Source organism: Kryptolebias marmoratus, linkage group LG22 (assembly GCF_001649575.2).
Source record: "Kryptolebias marmoratus isolate JLee-2015 linkage group LG22, ASM164957v2, whole genome shotgun sequence".
Classification (NCBI taxonomy): domain Eukaryota; kingdom Metazoa; phylum Chordata; class Actinopteri; order Cyprinodontiformes; family Rivulidae; genus Kryptolebias; species Kryptolebias marmoratus.
Genome location: NC_051451.1, coordinates 25,943,522 through 25,961,840, shown reverse-complemented (window position 1 = coordinate 25,961,840; position 18,319 = coordinate 25,943,522). Strand labels below are relative to the sequence as shown.

At 48.4% G+C, this 18,319-nt stretch overlaps 1 protein-coding gene and 1 long non-coding RNA gene across 3 annotated transcripts; both read left to right on the top strand.

Moving 5' to 3' along the window:
• The first annotated feature begins 6 nt into the window (after positions 1-6).
• LOC112450772 lies at positions 7-13,855 on the top strand. Its single transcript, XR_003039456.2, has 3 exons — positions 7-1,466; positions 1,571-1,748; positions 12,998-13,855. It is a non-coding gene; the product is annotated as an uncharacterized LOC112450772 (long non-coding RNA).
• Positions 13,856-15,510: 1,655 nt separating this feature from the next.
• Positions 15,511-17,948, top strand: irf2bp2a (interferon regulatory factor 2 binding protein 2a). 2 transcript variants are annotated; one of them, XM_017424366.3, is made up of 2 exons: positions 15,511-16,653; positions 16,777-17,948. In XM_017424366.3, the coding sequence occupies exons 1-2, from the start codon at positions 15,852-15,854 to the stop codon at positions 17,493-17,495; spliced, it is 1,521 nt and encodes a 506-aa protein (XP_017279855.1). In that variant the 5' UTR covers positions 15,511-15,851; the 3' UTR covers positions 17,496-17,948. The 2 variants fall into 2 exon arrangements, with proteins under 2 accessions (XP_017279855.1, XP_017279856.1); XM_017424367.3 differs by having other exon boundaries at positions 15,513-16,653; positions 16,780-17,948.
• Positions 17,949-18,319: the final 371 nt, after the last annotated feature.

Below are 18,319 nucleotides of genomic sequence, written 5' to 3'. Positions count from 1 at the left end.
CCTAACTTCCTAACACCCTAACTTCCTTACACCCTAACTTGTTGTTGCTCCTTGCAGCTCTGATCAAAGCCTTTAGTTTTCTGAATAATGAATCAGCTGTTTGTTTCCGTTTCTGCGCCTCCATCTTTATTTTTTTTTTGCACGCGTGAGTAAAAGCCTCTGTCTGCTGCAGTGCAGCGCCGAGCCGCTCCACAGTAAATGGATCTGGCTGCTCAGTAGACTGGATGGAAAACGGGCCTGGGGGGGAGGAGCACGCACTGCATCAGCAGATGGGAGAGCCCGATGTGTTGCCATCACACGGCATTCCTCCTCACTGGGCATGCTCAGAAGGCCGCGCCCCGCACCGCCACCACCTCTAATCCTCCTCCCAGGCCTGTTTGAACCAGTCAGTCGGAGGTGGTGGGGTTTTTTTTTTTTTTGACCTTCACAGCCGGGTGAAGGGAAAAGTAGGCCGACAGGAGAGGAAGGGAGGAGGGCTGCTTTCTCTAAAAGCTGATATGTCACTCATTATTTCCACTCGGTGCTTTTGCCCCGTCACAGCGCCTCGCTGCACAGCAGTTACCCAACGCTGAAGATAACACGATTGGCTGTTTGAAGATTAAACCGCCCGATAACCGTCCCGTCCGTCTGGTTTCAGATAATACTTCACTACGCAGGCAGATGTTAAAAAGGGGAACACGTTTCGGCGCTCCCTTTTTGTTTTTAGGGCGAGCAACGAGGAAGTGAAATCATTTTAGTCACCGCGCTTGGCTTACGTAATCCCTCGGTTGTGCAACTCGTTGCAAATAAAAACAGGATATGATTCAAATCAGTTGAGATGGTTAAACGTTCAAATGCAGCTTGTAAAAACGACGCTTTACTTCATTTAAAAACGTTTGTCTTACCTGCTAAAACATTAGTCTTAGATTATAGTTGTGCTTTAATCTGAAACACGTGAGCCTTCGGGGTTTCCACCAGTCGTTCGGCCCGTTTAAAGGTTGCGTGCACAACGCCGAACACGGAGCGGAGAAACCGAAGAGCTGACCGAGGAGCTCTGAAGGAAGAGCTGAAGACCGTCTGTGAGCAGCTCCGTGTTCCTCTGATCACAGCGGACAAGATTAATAAAAGGTAGGAGGCTGGTGGGACTGCAGTCAGCCTCCCGGGGCGTGGACGCAAGAGGAAATGCAACCCCAGGATGTGCATTTTAAGCATCGCCTCATTCGTTGCAACGATAAACGCTGAAAAATGAGCACGTGGTTGAATAAAAGTGTCCTTCACTGACGTCCATTTTACGATCCTTTCAAAATAAAGTACGAAGGCAGGAACAGAAGCCGAGGACGCTCTGAGTTGTGTACATTTTATTTTGTTTTGGAGGAACAGCGGGCGGGGGGTGTTTTGTCTACAAAAAAAGGCACCTGGACGGGGAAACGGCCGCGGCGGTCACGTCAGTTCGTCGGCGGACGGTTTGGACACATCCAAAGGTCAAAGTGCGTCACTTTCCGGCAGAAAAACACCGACTGGAATTCACTGAAATACATGTTGAAAAGGTCCTATAATATGATGTGTTTTTATTATTATTATTATTCTAAAGGAAGCGAACGGACTGAAAGCACCGGCGTCAGGCTGCCTTCAGGCTAAAGTGGAGATGTAAACACGACTCATCATCCTGCGGCTTCTTGCCCAACCATTGCTTCACACGTCGTCACCATTATCTCTGCGCTCTGCCTGCTGACGAGGCAAAGACCTGAATCACAGGCTGCATTCCTCCCGTGAGTCACAGACTCAATCCCACAAGCCTTCACACATTTCTCTTTGTTTTGCTTCCACGCTCTGCAGCTCTGCAGCTCGGCTCGCCTTTCTTTGTCCACTCCCTTCTTCTGTGACTCGTACGATCGGCTTCCTGTTTGTGTCGGGCCAGCGCCGAGCCAATCAGCTGCGGCGGCTGTGATCCTCCTCGCAGCTATTTACTACCCTGCGGTCTGTTTTAAAAAAAGACCTATAAGCAAGCTGTGCTTTTGTGCGGGGCTGCTGAGTAAGCAGGCGGCCCTAATCGGTCCGCGGCTGACCTAAATACAACCCGTCCACTCCTGAGTTTGTACGTTTTAAATTTGTGAAGATCCCCCCCCCCTGCGAGTCATTTGTTGTTGCCCGTGTTTCTCACAGCGCAGCAGGATCTGCAGGCTGACATTTTTCACCGCCTCTGAAGGGCTGGAATGTGCTGGTTTGGAGATAACAAAGCAGCACGAGGCGGTTGCGTGTACGCTCTGAATGAGGTCACGCTCCGCCAACACAGCACGTTGCGAGATGAGAGGGGATTTTGTTCTGGATTCTCCCCCGGTGGTGTCATACCTTTGCTCTGCGTGCGCGGACTCAGAACCCAACTGCAGGTTATCAAAACAAGCAGCCGGTCGGTTAACGTCTCTCATTATGCGGCCCTTTTTTTAAAACAAAAAACAGGGAGTGGAGCGCTCCCGTTCTTTCCCCTGCTATAAATCTGTCGGACGGGGAGGAAATATAATCGGGGGCTTTGCCGAGGCGTTCGAGTTCACTGCAGGCGTTACGTGAGGACTAATGCCTAATTCAGGCCTGGCTCTGGCAAACATGTCTGACATCCAGTGTTTACACCCCCTCAATGAAAGCTGCTAGTCAGACGGCCCAATAACTGCCTGGAATTAGGTTCAGGAAGTCATGAGATTTCCAGGTGGCTCGGCTTTCCTCGAATTGTTAAGCAGGGATTTTCAAAGCTCTGACAACACACATTAAACTGAAGGCACCCCTCCCCCCCCTCCCCGTCCGTCTGTAAAGAATTACACCACTACATTTCCTGCGTTCGGCTCGCAGCGACGACTACAAGTCAGACCGCTGCTGCGAAACGTAAACAACCGAATGCAGCGAATTTGAGGAAACGTCGAAGGTTTAAACTGAGAAACGGCATCATTCTTTGAGCTTTGTGGCAGCTAATGCACCCCCATACCATCAGAAAGGCCATCTGACCTCAGAACAGTTCTCCTCTTTGGTCCAGAGGAGACACATCTGTTCACATCTGACTTCTTCTCTGCCTGATAGAGCTTTAAGCAGCGTTTGTGGACGGCACGGTGATCTGTGGAAGTGTTCCAGCCTTGACCTTTGACCTCAGAGGTTTCTCTAATATTTTGATGATTTTATGAGCCGTATATGATGAGATAATCAGAGTTTTCCCAATGTTCTGTTGAGGAACTTTATTCAGAAATTGCTCCAGTCTTTTCAGCCAGTTCCTGTCAGTCTGGAGAACCTCTGCCCATCTTTACTTCTGACAGATTCAGCCTCTAAAATGTTCTTTTTATGCCCCGTCCTCTTTCCGACCTGTTGATAATTCACCTTTTCGTTTCTTATTTGCGCCACTAACCTTTTCCAGCATTTACTTCCTGTTTGGTGCAGATAAGTTCACGGCGTTCCATCGTGGATAAACAGGTTCATGAGATTTCCTAATCGTCTCGTTCTGTTTATATTTAGATTTTACACAACGTCTCAACTTATTCTGCAAACTTATTTATATACGTTTCGAGCCGAGGGGAGGAAAAAATCCGAGCTGTTGGATTTTTTCCAGGGAGGAAAAAAAGGTTCCTCTGTGTTTCGTTTGGTCCACAGAAAAGCATGAATAATGAATCTGTCCTGAACTCCTGCTGAACTCGCTGCACCAAGCCAGAGATCTGCACCGCATGACATCCAACGCACGCGCACGCGCGCGCACACACACACACACACACACACACACACACACACGGTGACCTCTGCAAATCTCCAAACACACGAGGCAGCCTGTTGTGCAGCTCTTGTGTGAATCATTACACTCTACGGCACCTGGCTGCAGCGACGAGACCTTTTCTGTGATAATCCTGACGATTGTTGACGGCGGCGGCGGTGGGCAGCCCGGGTGGAAAGACAAACAGAAACTGGTGCGGCAGCAGTTAAAGCTCCCGCCCTTTTTGTGTTTGAGAGTGAGCGGTTCGATGTTTAACTCTTGTGTCAACAGCGTGCATGTGTCACAACAGCATTCCTGCGAGGCTCCGCTTCTTGTGACACGGCGCGGGCGTCGTGTCTCCGCACGTTAACGAGCCGCGAGGTGAAGCGGCGAATACCTGAGCTAACTGGTTGGAGGCAGCGAACGCCGCGGTCGCCCTGCCTTCCTTCCTGACCTCGTTTTAGTTATTTTGAACGATTCCCACGCAAAATATCTGCTGAAGAACTCAGCAGATTTGTTGTAGCTTTCGTAAACTACAATTCAAGATGGTCGCCACGCCTTAGTGGACAGAAATGGCTGCAGCTCGGTGACCTTTACGGCTAAAATGTGGTGAGGACGCTGTTAACCGTTTATTTCTGCGACACGTGCATTCCTTGAAGGAACGGCGAGCTGTTTTTGTCCCGTGGCGTTTCGAGCTTCTTTTCTGTTTGTGGTGATTTCATCACGAGCAGCACAAAGAGCGTTCCTGCCCGCCCATCAGGAAGGAAGAGTGACTCGCGCTCGCCGCAAAGATGTTTTGCAGATACGTGAAAATAAAAGTCAGGGCGGGGGGGGAGGTTCTGTCCTCCAGGGCAACCCTGGGTGTAGCTCGACTTGTCAGTTGGTTGGAGGCCGTTTCCTCTTTGGGGCCGTCTGGCTCCTCCCCCCTCCTTTGTGTGGCAACGCGGCGCAGGTGAACTTTATCCCTCTTCGGTGAGAGAAAGGCCTTTCAGATGATCGAGTTACACGTCTGTGTGCCAACTCGACAATGTGGATCCCATCGCGGGGAGGGGGGGAGGCCGCCTGAAGCTTTCATTAAACAGTTTGAAAACAGGCTGGAACCTGCAGGACGAGCTGCAGACTGATAACGTGACGCCGCGCCCTGCGTGCCCTTCAGGTTCTGTGCAGCCCCGCCGCTCGCCGTCGTCACGGAGCTGCAGAACGAAAAACATGCGGGCGCGGGGTCGCCTTATCGGCCTCCTCCAAGGCCGCTCCGACTTTCCCACAGTGCTCCTCCCGCTCCTCCGAGACCTTCGCCCGTTGCGTCAGGGCTCCTAACGGTCAGCTTCTTCCCACAGCGCCGCTGCGCCACTGCGCCGCTCGGGTCCTGCCCGCCACCGTGACTCACGCCGGCAGAACCGGTTCGTCCAGGAAGTTCACGGCGCTGCCTAACGTACAGTTCAGCTGCTAAATGTGGGTCATTCATGACAAAATGTAAACACAAAGGCAGCGCTCACGCTTAAAGCTACAGCTTCCATTTATTCTCACACGATTAAAGCTGCCGACGCCGTCAAGCGACTCGCGGCGAAACAAGAAATCAAACTTTAAATTATCCCGATTTACACCAAACGGTGCAGTTTGACAGAGTTCACTCCAGTAGTTTTCCAAATATTCTGATATGAAAAACCTGAAATGCAGGTTTGCGCTCGATGTAAACAAAAGCACTAGTGCCAAAACCTCACATGGAAGCTCGAGCGGCTGACCTACATCAGGCCGGCTGCAGCCTGAACAACGAGAAGAGATCTGCTGCTGAACGAGGAAAGCAAAGAGAGAAATGGAGTCGAGAAAGATTAGGGTTCAAATAAAAACACTTTGCAACCATTACTGCTTTTATTCTTTCACTTCCATTGGACTTTAAATTACAGATCTGACATTTTTAAAATCTTTAATGATTTTTACTCAAAGGACGTCCATCTTGGAAGGTGACGATGTCCAAATATTTAACAAACCTGCTTTCAAACTTTCCTCCTATAGACGTTTCTGTCCTTTCACTCGGCGTCTCTCTGCGGCAGGACTTACAGTTTTCTCTCAAATCCATCCAGAGAGCTCCCATTGACTCTCATCGACTTCCATTGTCTTCTATTGGCTTCCATTGACTCCCATTGACTCAGATTGACACCCATTGACTTCCATTGACTCCCATTGACTCCTGTTGACTCCCATTGACTTAAATTGACTCATACTATCTTCCATTGACTTCCATTAACTCCCATTGACTCCCATTGTGTTGCATCTCTTCAAACCTGGAAGCTAAGCGTCACCACAGGCGGTTCAGGAGTTTCCTCAACGCGACTTTTCGTTTTTTCAGCGGCCTGTCAGCTCGAGGTTTACTTTCTAGTCTGCGTTTTGTGCCGCCTCGTCAGGAAGTGATTGACGTGGTTACCACGGTGACCCCAATGAGCCGCTGCCAGCAGCTTTTCAGTTTAAACAGTCGAATGTGGCCATTTTGTGGTCTTAGATTAATAAAAACAGCAAATTGATTTGGGGGCATCGGAGGAGAAATGTTCCAGTATTCGTCGTTGCATCCGTTTGTTCCTCCATTTTGTCTCAGGGACACGAAACAAATCCGCTGAGTTGTTTATTTACGGTAAAACGTGCAAGGTCGTGGCGGTCCAGGCCAGGAATGCCGCCGTACGGGATGCCGGATCGTATCTGACAAACAGACGAGCTGAAGCGGAGTTCCTGAAGATTTCACGTCCTTCGTGACGCCGAGCGGCTCGTTCCAGGCGCTCATCGTCAGGCCTCCATTTTCCCTGAAGCATCGTGTGCCCGGAGATGCTGCGGTCACGGGGACGGCGAGGAAGGACGGAACGCCGTCCCTGAAGCAGACAATCAAACAGGGCTCTGATTTATGAAGGAGCTGAACACACATCCCTCTTCAGATTTAACTACAACATCTGCAAACGATAGACGGGACCCTCCTCACGTCTCCGGCGCAGAACAAGCCGCACGCTGAATCATTTACTACCGAAAAGGAGCTGAAGTTTTCCCAATTAGGTCACCCTTCAGCTATTCCAAGTCTCCCCTTGCCTTCACGCCGGCGTTATTAATGTTCTGCACGGCGCTTTTTTCTTCCCCTCTCTGTTTGATCTTCTTCCAGCTGCAGCAACGCGGCGACACCTTCTGAAGGAGGCGGCTATAAATACGCTTGTGAGGTCACGGGAAACCATACAAGGCTGAATGTTTTCCTGACGGGATGCATATCACCCGCCACCGGCAGGTTCCGCTTTTGATAGTTCCGACCATTGTTTTTCATCTCGAAGCAGCGCGACAAGATGCGGCACTGAAACAGACCGAGCAGGGCACCAGCAAAGGGTGCTTCAACGCGGCGCCGGCGCACAAGCAGATTTCTGGAAACCTTTTTTTTTGGCAAAGTTTCCAGAAACCACCTCCTGTTGGCGCCGTTTTTGGTCAAACCTGGAAAATGGCGCTTGGGTTGTTCGCCGTGAACTCGCCGTGTTTAAAACCGGGCATTTTTTTTTTACTCCAAACACTAAATGGCTGCAGGTGTTTGTTTATCCATTGACTAATTCCTAAGAGTTTTGTCGAAATCCATCCAGTGGATACTGGAGACACTGTTTGGGCGATAATGTAACCAGTTTTTTTTTGTAGGAAGAAGAGGAGCACGCCACCCACACTCGAATATATTAACTCGTCCTGCACCAGAAACGTCAGGGTCTGTTTTCCGAGCCGCTGTGAGGAATATTCCTACTTTGGTCAGGTTTTATTCTGGCTCGTTGGACGGGGCTTACATAACCCCGTAAACACACAGCAACAGGAAGAAATGCCTTTTTTTTTCTCAAGGGGAGGAAAAAAAAAACGCTCCCATTAAGGCTCTGCAGACCTTTGAGTAAAGACCCGTCAGGAGCAAAACAGATGCAGATAAAAATAAAAAAAATAAAAGAAATAAAGTGCTGCAGTCTGACTGCAGGCGATGACGCCGTCCTGCTGGAAACTCGGAGCCCATTATGCTGCAGAGTAACATTTTTAACATTTTTCTCCCAGCGAGTCACAAAGTCAGCGCAAGTTTTCCAAACAGCACCGACTCCTTCCTTAAAAAGGTCAATAAATGAAGCTGCTGGTCTGAAACCTGTGGCTCCAGGGCCACATGCGTCCCCTCCGCAGCGGCTCTTTGTACCAAAATCAACACAAAACGTCCCTTTTGTTCACATCTACAATAAAAAGGCTGGTTTGACCAATTCTGTGAATGAATGATGCTAATGATTAGCCTGTTAGCCGCCAGAAAAGATGTTTGGAAAATAAGGAGCAGTTTTCAAACAATGTTATGAAAATAAGATGTTATACAAAACCTCATAAGGGTTAGAAACAAGAAAGTCCATTTTTTGTACAAATGCAACATGAGTTCTTTGTGCTGGATGACTTGAAGAGGCTGAAAGCTAAAATAGGTCAAATGCTAACCAAAATGCTAGCTGAAAAAAACTTAAAAGAGCAAAATGCTACGTTAAAACAAGTAAAGCAGCAAAGTGTTCAATAATTGTAGCAACATGTTAGCTGAAAAGTAAAACTAGCAAAACACAGAAACGCTAGCTACAATCTAAAAATGACAAAACTCTAGCTTAAAGGTAAGCAGCTAGCTAAAACAGTAGCTTAAGGCGGCAAAATCCTAGGTTAAAAAGGTAAAAATAGCTAAATGCTAGCTTAAAACTAAGAATAGCAAAATGCTAGCTAAACATAGCAATAGGTAAGCTAAAAAGTAAAACTAGCAAAATACTATCAAATAGCTGAAAGTAGCAAAATGCTAGCTAAAATCTAAAAATGGTGAAACTAGCTTAAACAAATAAATGGTCAAAATAATGAAAAAAAGTCAAAACATTAGCTTGAAGCTAAAAGTAGAAAACTCTAGCTAACAGCAACAAAAAGCTAGTTTAAAGCTAAAAGTAGCAAAAGGCTAGCTAAAGTGGCAAAAGATTGTAATAGAGAAGTAAACGTTAACTAAAATCTAAAAATGGCAAAACTCTAGCTTAGAGGTAAGCAGCTAGCTAAAACAGTGGCTTAAAGCGGTAAAATGCTAAGTAAAAAAAGTAAAAACAGCAAAAATGCTAGCTTAAAACTAATAGTAGCAGAACGCTAGCTAAACATAGCAACATGTTAGCTAAAAAGTAAAAAAAAGTAGCAAAATGCTAAAATATGACAAGCTAAAGAAAAGAAAGCAAACTGCCAAAATGCTAGCTTAAACATGTAAAGAGGCAAAACATTAGCTAAAAATGTAAATAAATAGAAATCTTTTGAAAATGTCTAAATAGCTAAATGCTAGCACATCGGCTGAATGAGATCCAGACATGAATGACTTCACCTTGATTTAAAGAAACAATAAAAGTTTAAATAAATGAAAGTTTCTGCTCTTATTAGAAGATTTTCAGTTAAAAATCCAACAAATCGGTTGAATTAAGTTCAGTCTAATAATTTATTAGGCCGCAGACGGAAGCTTGTTTCTCCAAATAATACTTTATTTTTAAACACTTTAAAAGTTCAGTGTTTTAATTCGATCTGAGGGGTTATTAATTAATGAGAATTTGTTCCCCTTTTTCATAAGAGTTTGTTCTTTATAGTTTATTACAGTTTGTGTTTCCGGACAAATTCTACAAATGCAGAAATTATGTTTTATTTTTTTCAAAGTAAAGGTCACAGAGCTCTGATCTGAACCGTGAAATCTTCTGCAGAAGGTTGTTTACAACAACATCTGCTTGTGTCTGAAGAAACCACGGGGGTTTCCGGACAGGAAGTGATGCTGCCGGTTATATTTAAATATCTAAAACATGCGAAGGCGTCTTTAGGTGCATCATCATCATCACCGAAGCTCGGCTCTTTCTGTTCCTGGTTACCAAACTGCTCAGCAAACCACTGAAACTGCCTCCTGCTTAAAAATGGAAGTGAAAACAATGCCGTTCATTTACATTTTTTTTTTTATTTCATTTTTTTTTTTTTCTGCGGGGGGACTTTTCCTCCCCCGCCTCCTCGCTCCTCTCAGCCTTTTCAGTAAAGTTGTCAGTCCCTGACGAGGCGGGCAGATTTAGGGGATACGTTACCGTCTCTCTCTCTCTCTCTCTTTTTTCTAAATGGATACACATGTGGCACATCTGGGTCCAAGCCTGACTCATTACTCTCCTTTTTTTAATGCTCCGTTCTCTGCAGCCATGGCAACTGCTGCATGTTTGGCAGAAAAGCTTTTGAAGGCAGTGGAAAAAAAGGGGGGAGAGAGCGAGCGGGAGGGAGGGAGGGAGGGAGTCCGGGGAGGGAGCTCTCAGTAGTTGGCCTACATCCAGTGTAATCATGCCATGGAGCTGAAATGAGGCCTTTGGCAGCACACCAGGTTTCAGAGAACAAAGATGTGAGCTTCTAATGTTGGTGGTGGGGCCTGCTTGGCATCCTTTACCATTTCCCAGCAGCCCTTGCCTTGGCGGGCTGCCAGCCACCACCCCTCCCCGCCAACACCACCACGTCTACCGCCCTCCCCCTGCTGGGACTGCAAAGAGGATCAGAATAAAGAGAGAGACTTGTTTTTCACTCGCCTCTCGCTCTGGCCAATGACATCACCTCTGCAGATTCCAGCCGCCAAGCACATTTCCACCCCCCCGCCACCACCGCCGCCACCCCGTTTCTGCTTGTCGACCCTCCATTTCATTCAAATTCCACCATTTCATACTTTATTTTATTTTGCAAACCAAAGCCGACTCCTCAAACCGCGAGGCTTGCCGAGCGCGTCGAAGCACCCTTCGACGGTGCCCTGCTCGGCCTGTTTCGGTGCCGTATCTTGTCGCGCAGCTTCGAGATGAAAAACGAAAGATCGGAACGCAGAAACGCCCGGCTCGATCAGGCGAAGACGTCGCACAACAACGGCAAAACTCACAAAAAACAAATCAAATTTTGGAGGAATGCGTGAGAAAACCCGGCCATCTTTGGGGCGCCACAGCTCAGATGTGCTTCGACGCAGAAACATCGTTCGAGGTTTAAACTCGTCTCAGAAAGCTTGAATTAACCGCTCTGAACTGTTGCTTTGGTATCCTTTGTGGTTTTTACACGACGGCAGTTTAAAGTTTGACGATTTCGGGAGATTTTTCCACGGAGCGTTCAACAGGCAGTTGATGCCGCCGACGTTTCAATCAATCATTCCAGACGTTTGACGAAACAAACCCCCCACGTCTCTTTTTGGTACGTATACGAGTTATACATCAAAACTTGGGCATTTTTGTCCTCTTTCGTCCAGTGTGTGTCTCACTGCTGTGGGACTCATAGTTTTCTCTCAAATTTACCCGGAGCGCAGAGACCGCGCACCAACGATTCGATAAAATCGAGCTCAAGCTATTCGCTTCAAAACAGGAAGTGAAGGGTCTTTCTAGCTCGTCTTACCTCCTCGTAAAACACAGCAGAAGCATAAAAACATGCATGTGTGACCATCAGAGCCTCCTGCTGCTCACGGTTCAGGAGTTTTTAACGTCTGACTTGGAGTTTTCTGTAAGATTTACCCGGAGCGCACACCAAAGCTCTTCGTTTGAGGCTTACTTTTCAGTCTGCTTTCTAACAACTTGGCAGTCAGGGAGTGACGGCCACAGCTGCGTCGGCGACCCTAATGAGACCCTTTAACGTCTCTTCAGAGCTCAGACAGAAGAGTTCATTTTAAATACAAAATAAAAATCTGTAAAACTTCTCTGACAAACAGAAAGCAGCTGAAGAAGCAGAAGAGAGCGCGTCATGTTTCAGAACTCCCCTAATTTAAATCAGTGCACTAATCTTGCGTGGCTAAAAATAGGAGCGTAAACAGGATATATATGGTAGTCGGGGTAATGTGATCTCCATGGTTACCGCTCCCATTCAGGAGCTGCGTTTTCCAGCCTTCGCCTCGCTGTAAAGATAGGTCACTCGCTGCCTCCCGTTATAACCTCCTTTGGAGTCAGAGCGAATGTATTACAGTTCGCCTCGTTCTAAAAAACACAGTTATATAACATAAATGTTAGTGGGGGGGGGGAGAAAACAGAGCAGACGCAGAGAAAAGGAATTAAACATCCAGGGCTGAGCTCGGCTAAAGCTGCAAACTTCACAGAGAATCCGAAATGATTCGTCCCCCTGAATAAAACATGTGGCTCAGAAAGTGATAAAACCCGAGTAACGTCATCTCATCGGGCCGTGTGTGATGCTGTCACATGCTGCCGGGTATTCCCCTGGCCGCCACCTACCTCTCAGGCTTTATTTAGCTGCTTCACGTCTCAATCTACACTTTAAAAAGAGGAGAAGAAGAAGTGAATTATGCAGCCGCTCCGTCTGGGTTTAACGGCGGCGGCGGTTCGAATCGGATGGCCACCAGCCCAGGTCACACGGCACCGATTCTTTCTACTCCATACGTGCTCAAATCTGCCAATCAGAGCCATCCGTGGCTTCCTCTCGCTTAATTTATTTAAAACAACTCGCTAAATATCTAAATATCTCATTAACCCAATCATCACTCAACCTGATTCAAGATGGACGCCACAGCACATTGATCTCACCAACACAGAAATGGCGACAGCTCGGTCAGTTTTACAGATACTGAGCTCAAATTTGGTGTGGTAGTCACTGAGGCTGATCCCTAAATCGTACTCTGAGCTGAGCTGATTGAATTGGATCTGTTTTCAGCTGAGCTAAAAGTCAACCCGGTTCAAGATGGACGAAAAGTGGCTAAAAAGATGGCTACATCTCAGGTGGTTTCACAGATTATGAGCTAAAATTTGGGCGATATGCATTCCTTCAAGGAAAGCTGGGCCTCTAATTAACCATCTCCTCATTAGATCAGGATTTAAATGAATCTCAGCACGCCGTTCTTGCGCAATAGCTGTTTGGACCCTGCAGCTATTTGCTCAGACAAACGAGTGGTAAGCAAAAAAAAAGAAAAAGAAAAGAGAGGATCAAAGCGACTGCTTTTCCACCAATCTCCAGGAAGGGATTTGTTTATTTTGTCCCCTCGCAGCAGTCGTTTCCACAACTGCACCGTAAAAGCTCAGCAGCAGCGCTTCCCTTTTCGTTGCCCGGCCCCGACGAGGACTGAAATTTGAGACAAAGCAACGAGAAGCGCCGGAGTTCAGGTTTTGTGAGCGTGCGACGTATAGGAGGAGGGTTAGGTGTCGATCATGGCCGCAGGCACGCGGCCAAAATGGCCTCATGTTTCGTAGATGGGCGAGGCGGATGGTGTTACATCACTAAATATCTTGCTTCCTCTTTCCAACGTCACATGGACTTGCACAAACATATCCTGCTTTGTGTCTGCAGGTTTCAGACGCATTGCCTCACCCAGAAGCCCGAGGCTAAAAAGCTGCAACGAGCTGGAATCAGACCAGATGAGCGGAGAGGTGGGAGGGAGGAATCTGAACTGCTGAGGACACTCCTCCGTGTTTCAAAACCCTTTTTCTTCTTAAAAAAACACTTTTACTTCAGGGGATTTTGGCTGGGTTTGGTATCCAGATTCATTTTTCCTTTCCTGTAAAACATACGACAACCGTGAAGCAACTAAACCTCCTTTTTTTTCCTTTTAAATCTATTCAGTTTAACAACAAGAGGTTAAAAATAGAGAAAGAAGTGTTGTAATAAAGAGAAAAGCCTGAAAATATCTGATGAACAGATATTTTAATCAAACTAGCAGGAAGTAGTCACCAGCTGCGCAGCTAAAAGTAAACCCAATTCAAGATGGCCGCCACAGCTAAGTGACGCAGAAATGAAGACTGGGATAGTTAGAGCTTGGTGTGGTAGTAGCTGAGAGTCATCCACGACACGAGCGGCTCGCAATGTGGCAACAACACGGATCAGCTCCCGTTTGCAGGATCTGACCAAAACGGCGTCTCGGCACAAGATGGCTCCAGTTTAAAACCGGCGGGCGACATGCATTCTTTAAAAGAACGCTAGTGCGTCGGTTTTAATTTTAAATGGTTGCGTTTAAATGTTGGTGTGTGGGAGCGAAACCAGCGTCCCATTCAAGTTTACAACACAGGCTGGAAATCCCCACCTCATGACAGAGCTTCCTGGTTACAGGCGATTGGAGGCGCCATTTTTTTCCTTCTTCTTCTTTTTATAACTTGCCAGGAAAATATTATCTGAAAGAATTCATGCCGGTGAGCCAACAGAACAGCAGAAGGGGGAAGAGGAGGGAGGGGTCTGACAGGTCTGAGGTGTCCCGGGAGGACAGAGGAAGGGGAAGAGGAGGGAGGGGGGGGGGGTATGTGGGCTGTAAAATAAAAACATATCCTAAAATAGATATATCTCTGTGCGTTTTTGCGCAGCTGTTTTGGATTACAGCGGAGCTCGGTTGTTTTTCCTAACAGGGTCATCCGTTGCACGGCGGCTCACTGCATCGAGAAAAAACAAGCCGCAGCAGCGCCGGATAACACTCTGAAATCAGGACAAAGTAGCAGCGGAGCGATTATGTTTCTGTCCAAAACATCCCATAAACCACTGCATGGCTTTCAGCGAAACCTGCAGAAAGCAATCATTACAGCCGTTTGCTTCAATCCAAGATGGCCGACACAGCTAATCAACAGTAGCAACCACAAAAATGGTTATAACAATATAAATTTACAGATACTGAGCTAAAATAGGTGTTGTAGTAGCCGACTGTTGTCGCCAGCACGTACAATACATGCAGCAAAAACTAATCCCCTGGCTTTGAGTCAACCAAATTCAAGATGGCCGACACAGCTAATCAACAGTAGCAAACACAAAAATGGCTATGACAATAGAAATTTACAGATACTAGCTATAATTGGTGTTGTAGTAGCTGACTGTTGTTGCCAGCACGTACAATACATGCAACAAAAACTAATGCCCTGGCTTTGATTCAACCAAATTCAAGATGGCCGCCACAGCTAATCAACACAAAAAATGGCTATAACTATGCGGTTTTACAGATGCTGCGCTAAAATAGGTGTTGTAGTAGCTGACTGTTGTCTCTGACGCATACAGTGAGCGCAGAGGCAGTTACGTGGTTTTGAGTCAGCCATATTCAAAATGGCTGCCACAGCTAATCGACATTAGCAAACACACAAATTGCTACAAATATATAATTTGACACGAACAAAAATGATTAACAAACACCTATTTAATATAGAGTTATACAAGTCAACTAGTACAGAAAACATAAGATAAATATCCTTAAAAAATATTGAATTAAAGCCATTTTTTGCATATGCCAAGTTAGTTATGGCGGCCATTTTGAATTTTAAACAAACAGTTTAGCAACCTGTTAGCACTAAGACGCTTCAATCACCTAGTACAAAAGATTTCAGTTAAATATTAGTAAAAATTACTGAGTTATAGCCATTTTAGCATTAGCTGCGGCGGCCATTTTAAACAGGAAATTAAGCAAACTGTGTGTATGGCTGGAGTTACTTTAGCTACACCACATTCCAGCTCTAAAAATGACTCAGTCATCGTCGCCATTGTTTGTGTTTTTGCCGAGGTCGCGGCGGCCGCCATTTTGAATCGGGTTGACCCAAATAACAAGGAGGAACCTGCTGTTTACTTTTTTTTTTTTCAAACAGTAGGCATTTTTTATTCGGATTTGAAGCATTCCCTGTTTTATATGTTTATTTAAATAAAAAATAAATTTAAAGGAAAAACGATCGGAAATGCTGGGCGCGCGCAGTCCTCGACCGATCACAACAACAACACGACCTGTCGGAGGCGGCGATACGGGTGTGCTGTTTTTGGCAAGAAGCTCATGTGATTTAAAAAAATAAAAAAAGGGGCTGAGTGACAGAGGCTGCAGTAAAGAGGGGGGAGAGAGGAGAGGCAGGAGAGGCAGGAGAGGAGAGGAGGTGGGGGTTCTGTCGAAGAAATCAAGTCAATAGAAACTGAAGTGGAAGCAGGCGTGGTGACGTCACTGCTCCACATTGAGCCAGTAGTAGACTCGTCGTCGGCGGAGATAGATAGAGGAGCGCCGGAGTAAAGTACACACCGACATGAACTTCTCCCTCCGAAACTTCAGCCTCTAAAAAGTCGGGAGAGGACCAGCTTCCCCCTCCCTCCCGGCTTGGACTATTTCTTTGTGGGGTTCTGCGGCAGAGGAGGACATTTTAAGGGTGTTTTTTTTCCTTTTCTTCGCCCTCCCCCCCCTTTCCCCGGTCGGAGCGAAATGTCGTCCGCGGCGGTCGCTGCTTCCTCCCGGAGGCAGTCGTGTTATCTGTGCGACCTGCCCCGCATGCCCTGGGCCATGATTTGGGATTTTACCGAGCCCGTCTGCAGGGGATGTGTCAACTACGAGGGAGCGGACCGCATCGAGTTCGTCATCGAGACGGCCCGACAGCTGAAGCGGGCTCACGGCTTCCAGGAGGGGCGGTCTCCCGGGCCGGGGAAGGCGGCGCAGCAGCTCTCCGGGAAGGACATGCACGCCGCGGCGGGCGACCCGGGCTCCCGGCCGCCGCAGCCCCTGGACCGCTACCCGCTCTCCTCGGACCGCCCGCCCAGGCTCGGTCCGGAGTACCAGCCCGGCAGGCAGGCGAACGGCATCCCGGTCCCGAACGGATTCCCCAAACCCGACGAGCCGCCCGAGCTGAACCGCCAGAGCCCGAACCCGCGCCGGAACAGCTCAGTGCCGCAGAGCCTGATGCCGCTGGTCAACGGCAGCATGCCGGTGCACGTCAACGGGAGACCGGGCCAGATCCTGGGGCTGCCCTCCGGAAGCCCCGCAGACCTGGGCAAGAGACCCGCCTCGGTGTCCAGCAGCGAGCACGACCGGGAGGCGAAGGAGAAGCACCGGCCGGACAGCCTGACGCCGGAGATCCCGGAGAAGAGCCGGGAGCAGGAGTGGAGCAAGGGCAAGACGGTGCGGGACCTGATGGCTCTGCACACCTTCGACAACAGGTTCAAGAAGGACCACGCGGCCATGCAACAAAGGGTCATGGGCTTCGACAGCAGCGCCGCCGCCTCCAAGTCAGGTGAGAGGAGTGCTGCACATTTCAGGTTGCATGTGTGTGTTGGCTTTGTTGTCTGGAGCTGCAGGAGAGAAGGAGAAATGTGCTGCTCTCTTTAACCCTTTCTCTCTCTGCCCCCCCTCCCAGCAGACAGAGGAAAGCACCCCCGCTTGAAGAGAAAAGCCTCGCCCGAGCCGGAGGGCGAAGGCACCGCCGCCAAGCTCAACGGCGAGGGGCAACAGTGGCTACCGGCGCCCGCCGAGGGACTCAAGATGCCCCCAGTGCCGCCGCCGAGCTTCACAAACCCCCCCTCCACGATATCCCCACACCCGCGCACCACCCCGCCCGAGGCGGCCCAGAACGGCCAGTCCCCCATGGCGGCCCTCATCATGGCGGCGGACAACGCGGGCGGGAACAGCTCCCCCAAGGACGGCAACCAGGTGCACTCCACCACCCGGAGGAACAGCAGCAGCCCGCTGTCGCCGTCCTCCATGAGCCAGAGGCGGCTGGCGCAGAGGGAGGGGTCCGGGGCGGGCACCCCGCAGGTGGCGGGCATGGACCAGGGGCACCCCGCCAGCATCCCGGACTCCTCGGTGCCGGGCAGCATACCGCTGTGCTGCACGCTGTGCCACGAGCGCCTGGAGGACACGCACTTTGTCCAGTGCCCGTCCGTGCCCTCTCACAAGTTCTGCTTTCCGTGCTCGAGGGAAAGCATAAAGCAGCAGGGCGCCACAGGCGAGGTGTACTGTCCGAGCGGCGAGAAATGCCCCCTGGTCGGCTCCAACGTGCCGTGGGCTTTCATGCAGGGGGAGATCGCCACCATCCTCGCGGGGGACGTCAAAGTAAAAAAGGAGAGGGACCCTTGATTTTGTCCGGACACTTCTTCGGGGAGGGGAGGCCCAAAAAAAAAACGATTATAAATATATAAATATCACCTACATACCATTCAAAACAAAGTAACAGACTTGTACATATTGGACCCAAGGGAAGAGTATACTTCGTAAACATGGTTGTATAATTTTTGATTTTTGAATACATTGTGTTTCTATATTTTTGAAGATAAAGGTATGTACTCATCATAATGAACTACGTTCCCCTTTGTTGATGTTTAACAGAAATTCTTGATGTACTTCTAGGTCTGGTGGCAGTTCCTGTTTAACGTAGAATGTGACTAATGCTACTCTACGAGCACTTGGCAAAACTAAAAAAAAGAAAAAAAACAAATAAACAAAAAAAAATGCTTTTAGCTGTACTTGTATGCACTTGTTTTAAAAAAAAAAAAGAAAAAAAAATTGCCAAATACAATTTCTGATCTTGTATGAACACGTTGTCTGAGCTTGCTTCATTCGGGGGTGAGTCGAAGGGACGACGACGTGCTTCGTTTTCTCCCCCCACGCGCTCGGGCGGCGGGAAACGGCGCCTCTGACCCGTTCAGGCCGCAGAACGCAGATTTTTTTTCCCCCTTTAAAGACAAAGAGCTGCGTGCAGCTGCAGCAAACCAACATGGAGGCTGTTGCGTAATTACCGAAGCTAAAACTTAACGCCGTGCGCGATCCGAGCATCAGCTGGCTTTTCTGTCCTCCCCCTCCCTCCCCCCGTCTGTGGGAGACGATGAAGTGGTTAACTCATGAATGAAGAGGACAGGTTTTGTCCTCCTGACTGAAAAACAACCTGAACGCCCCCCCCCCCC

Coding starts and splice junctions, on each gene's coding strand:
- irf2bp2a (XM_017424366.3), top strand. CDS start 15,852: ATGTCGTCCGCGGCGGTCGCTGCTTCCTCCCGGAGGCAGTCGTGTTAT. Junction 16,654..16,776: donor CGCCGCCGCCTCCAAGTCAG/GTGAGAGGAGTG, acceptor CCCCCCTCCCAG/CAGACAGAGGAAAGCACCCC.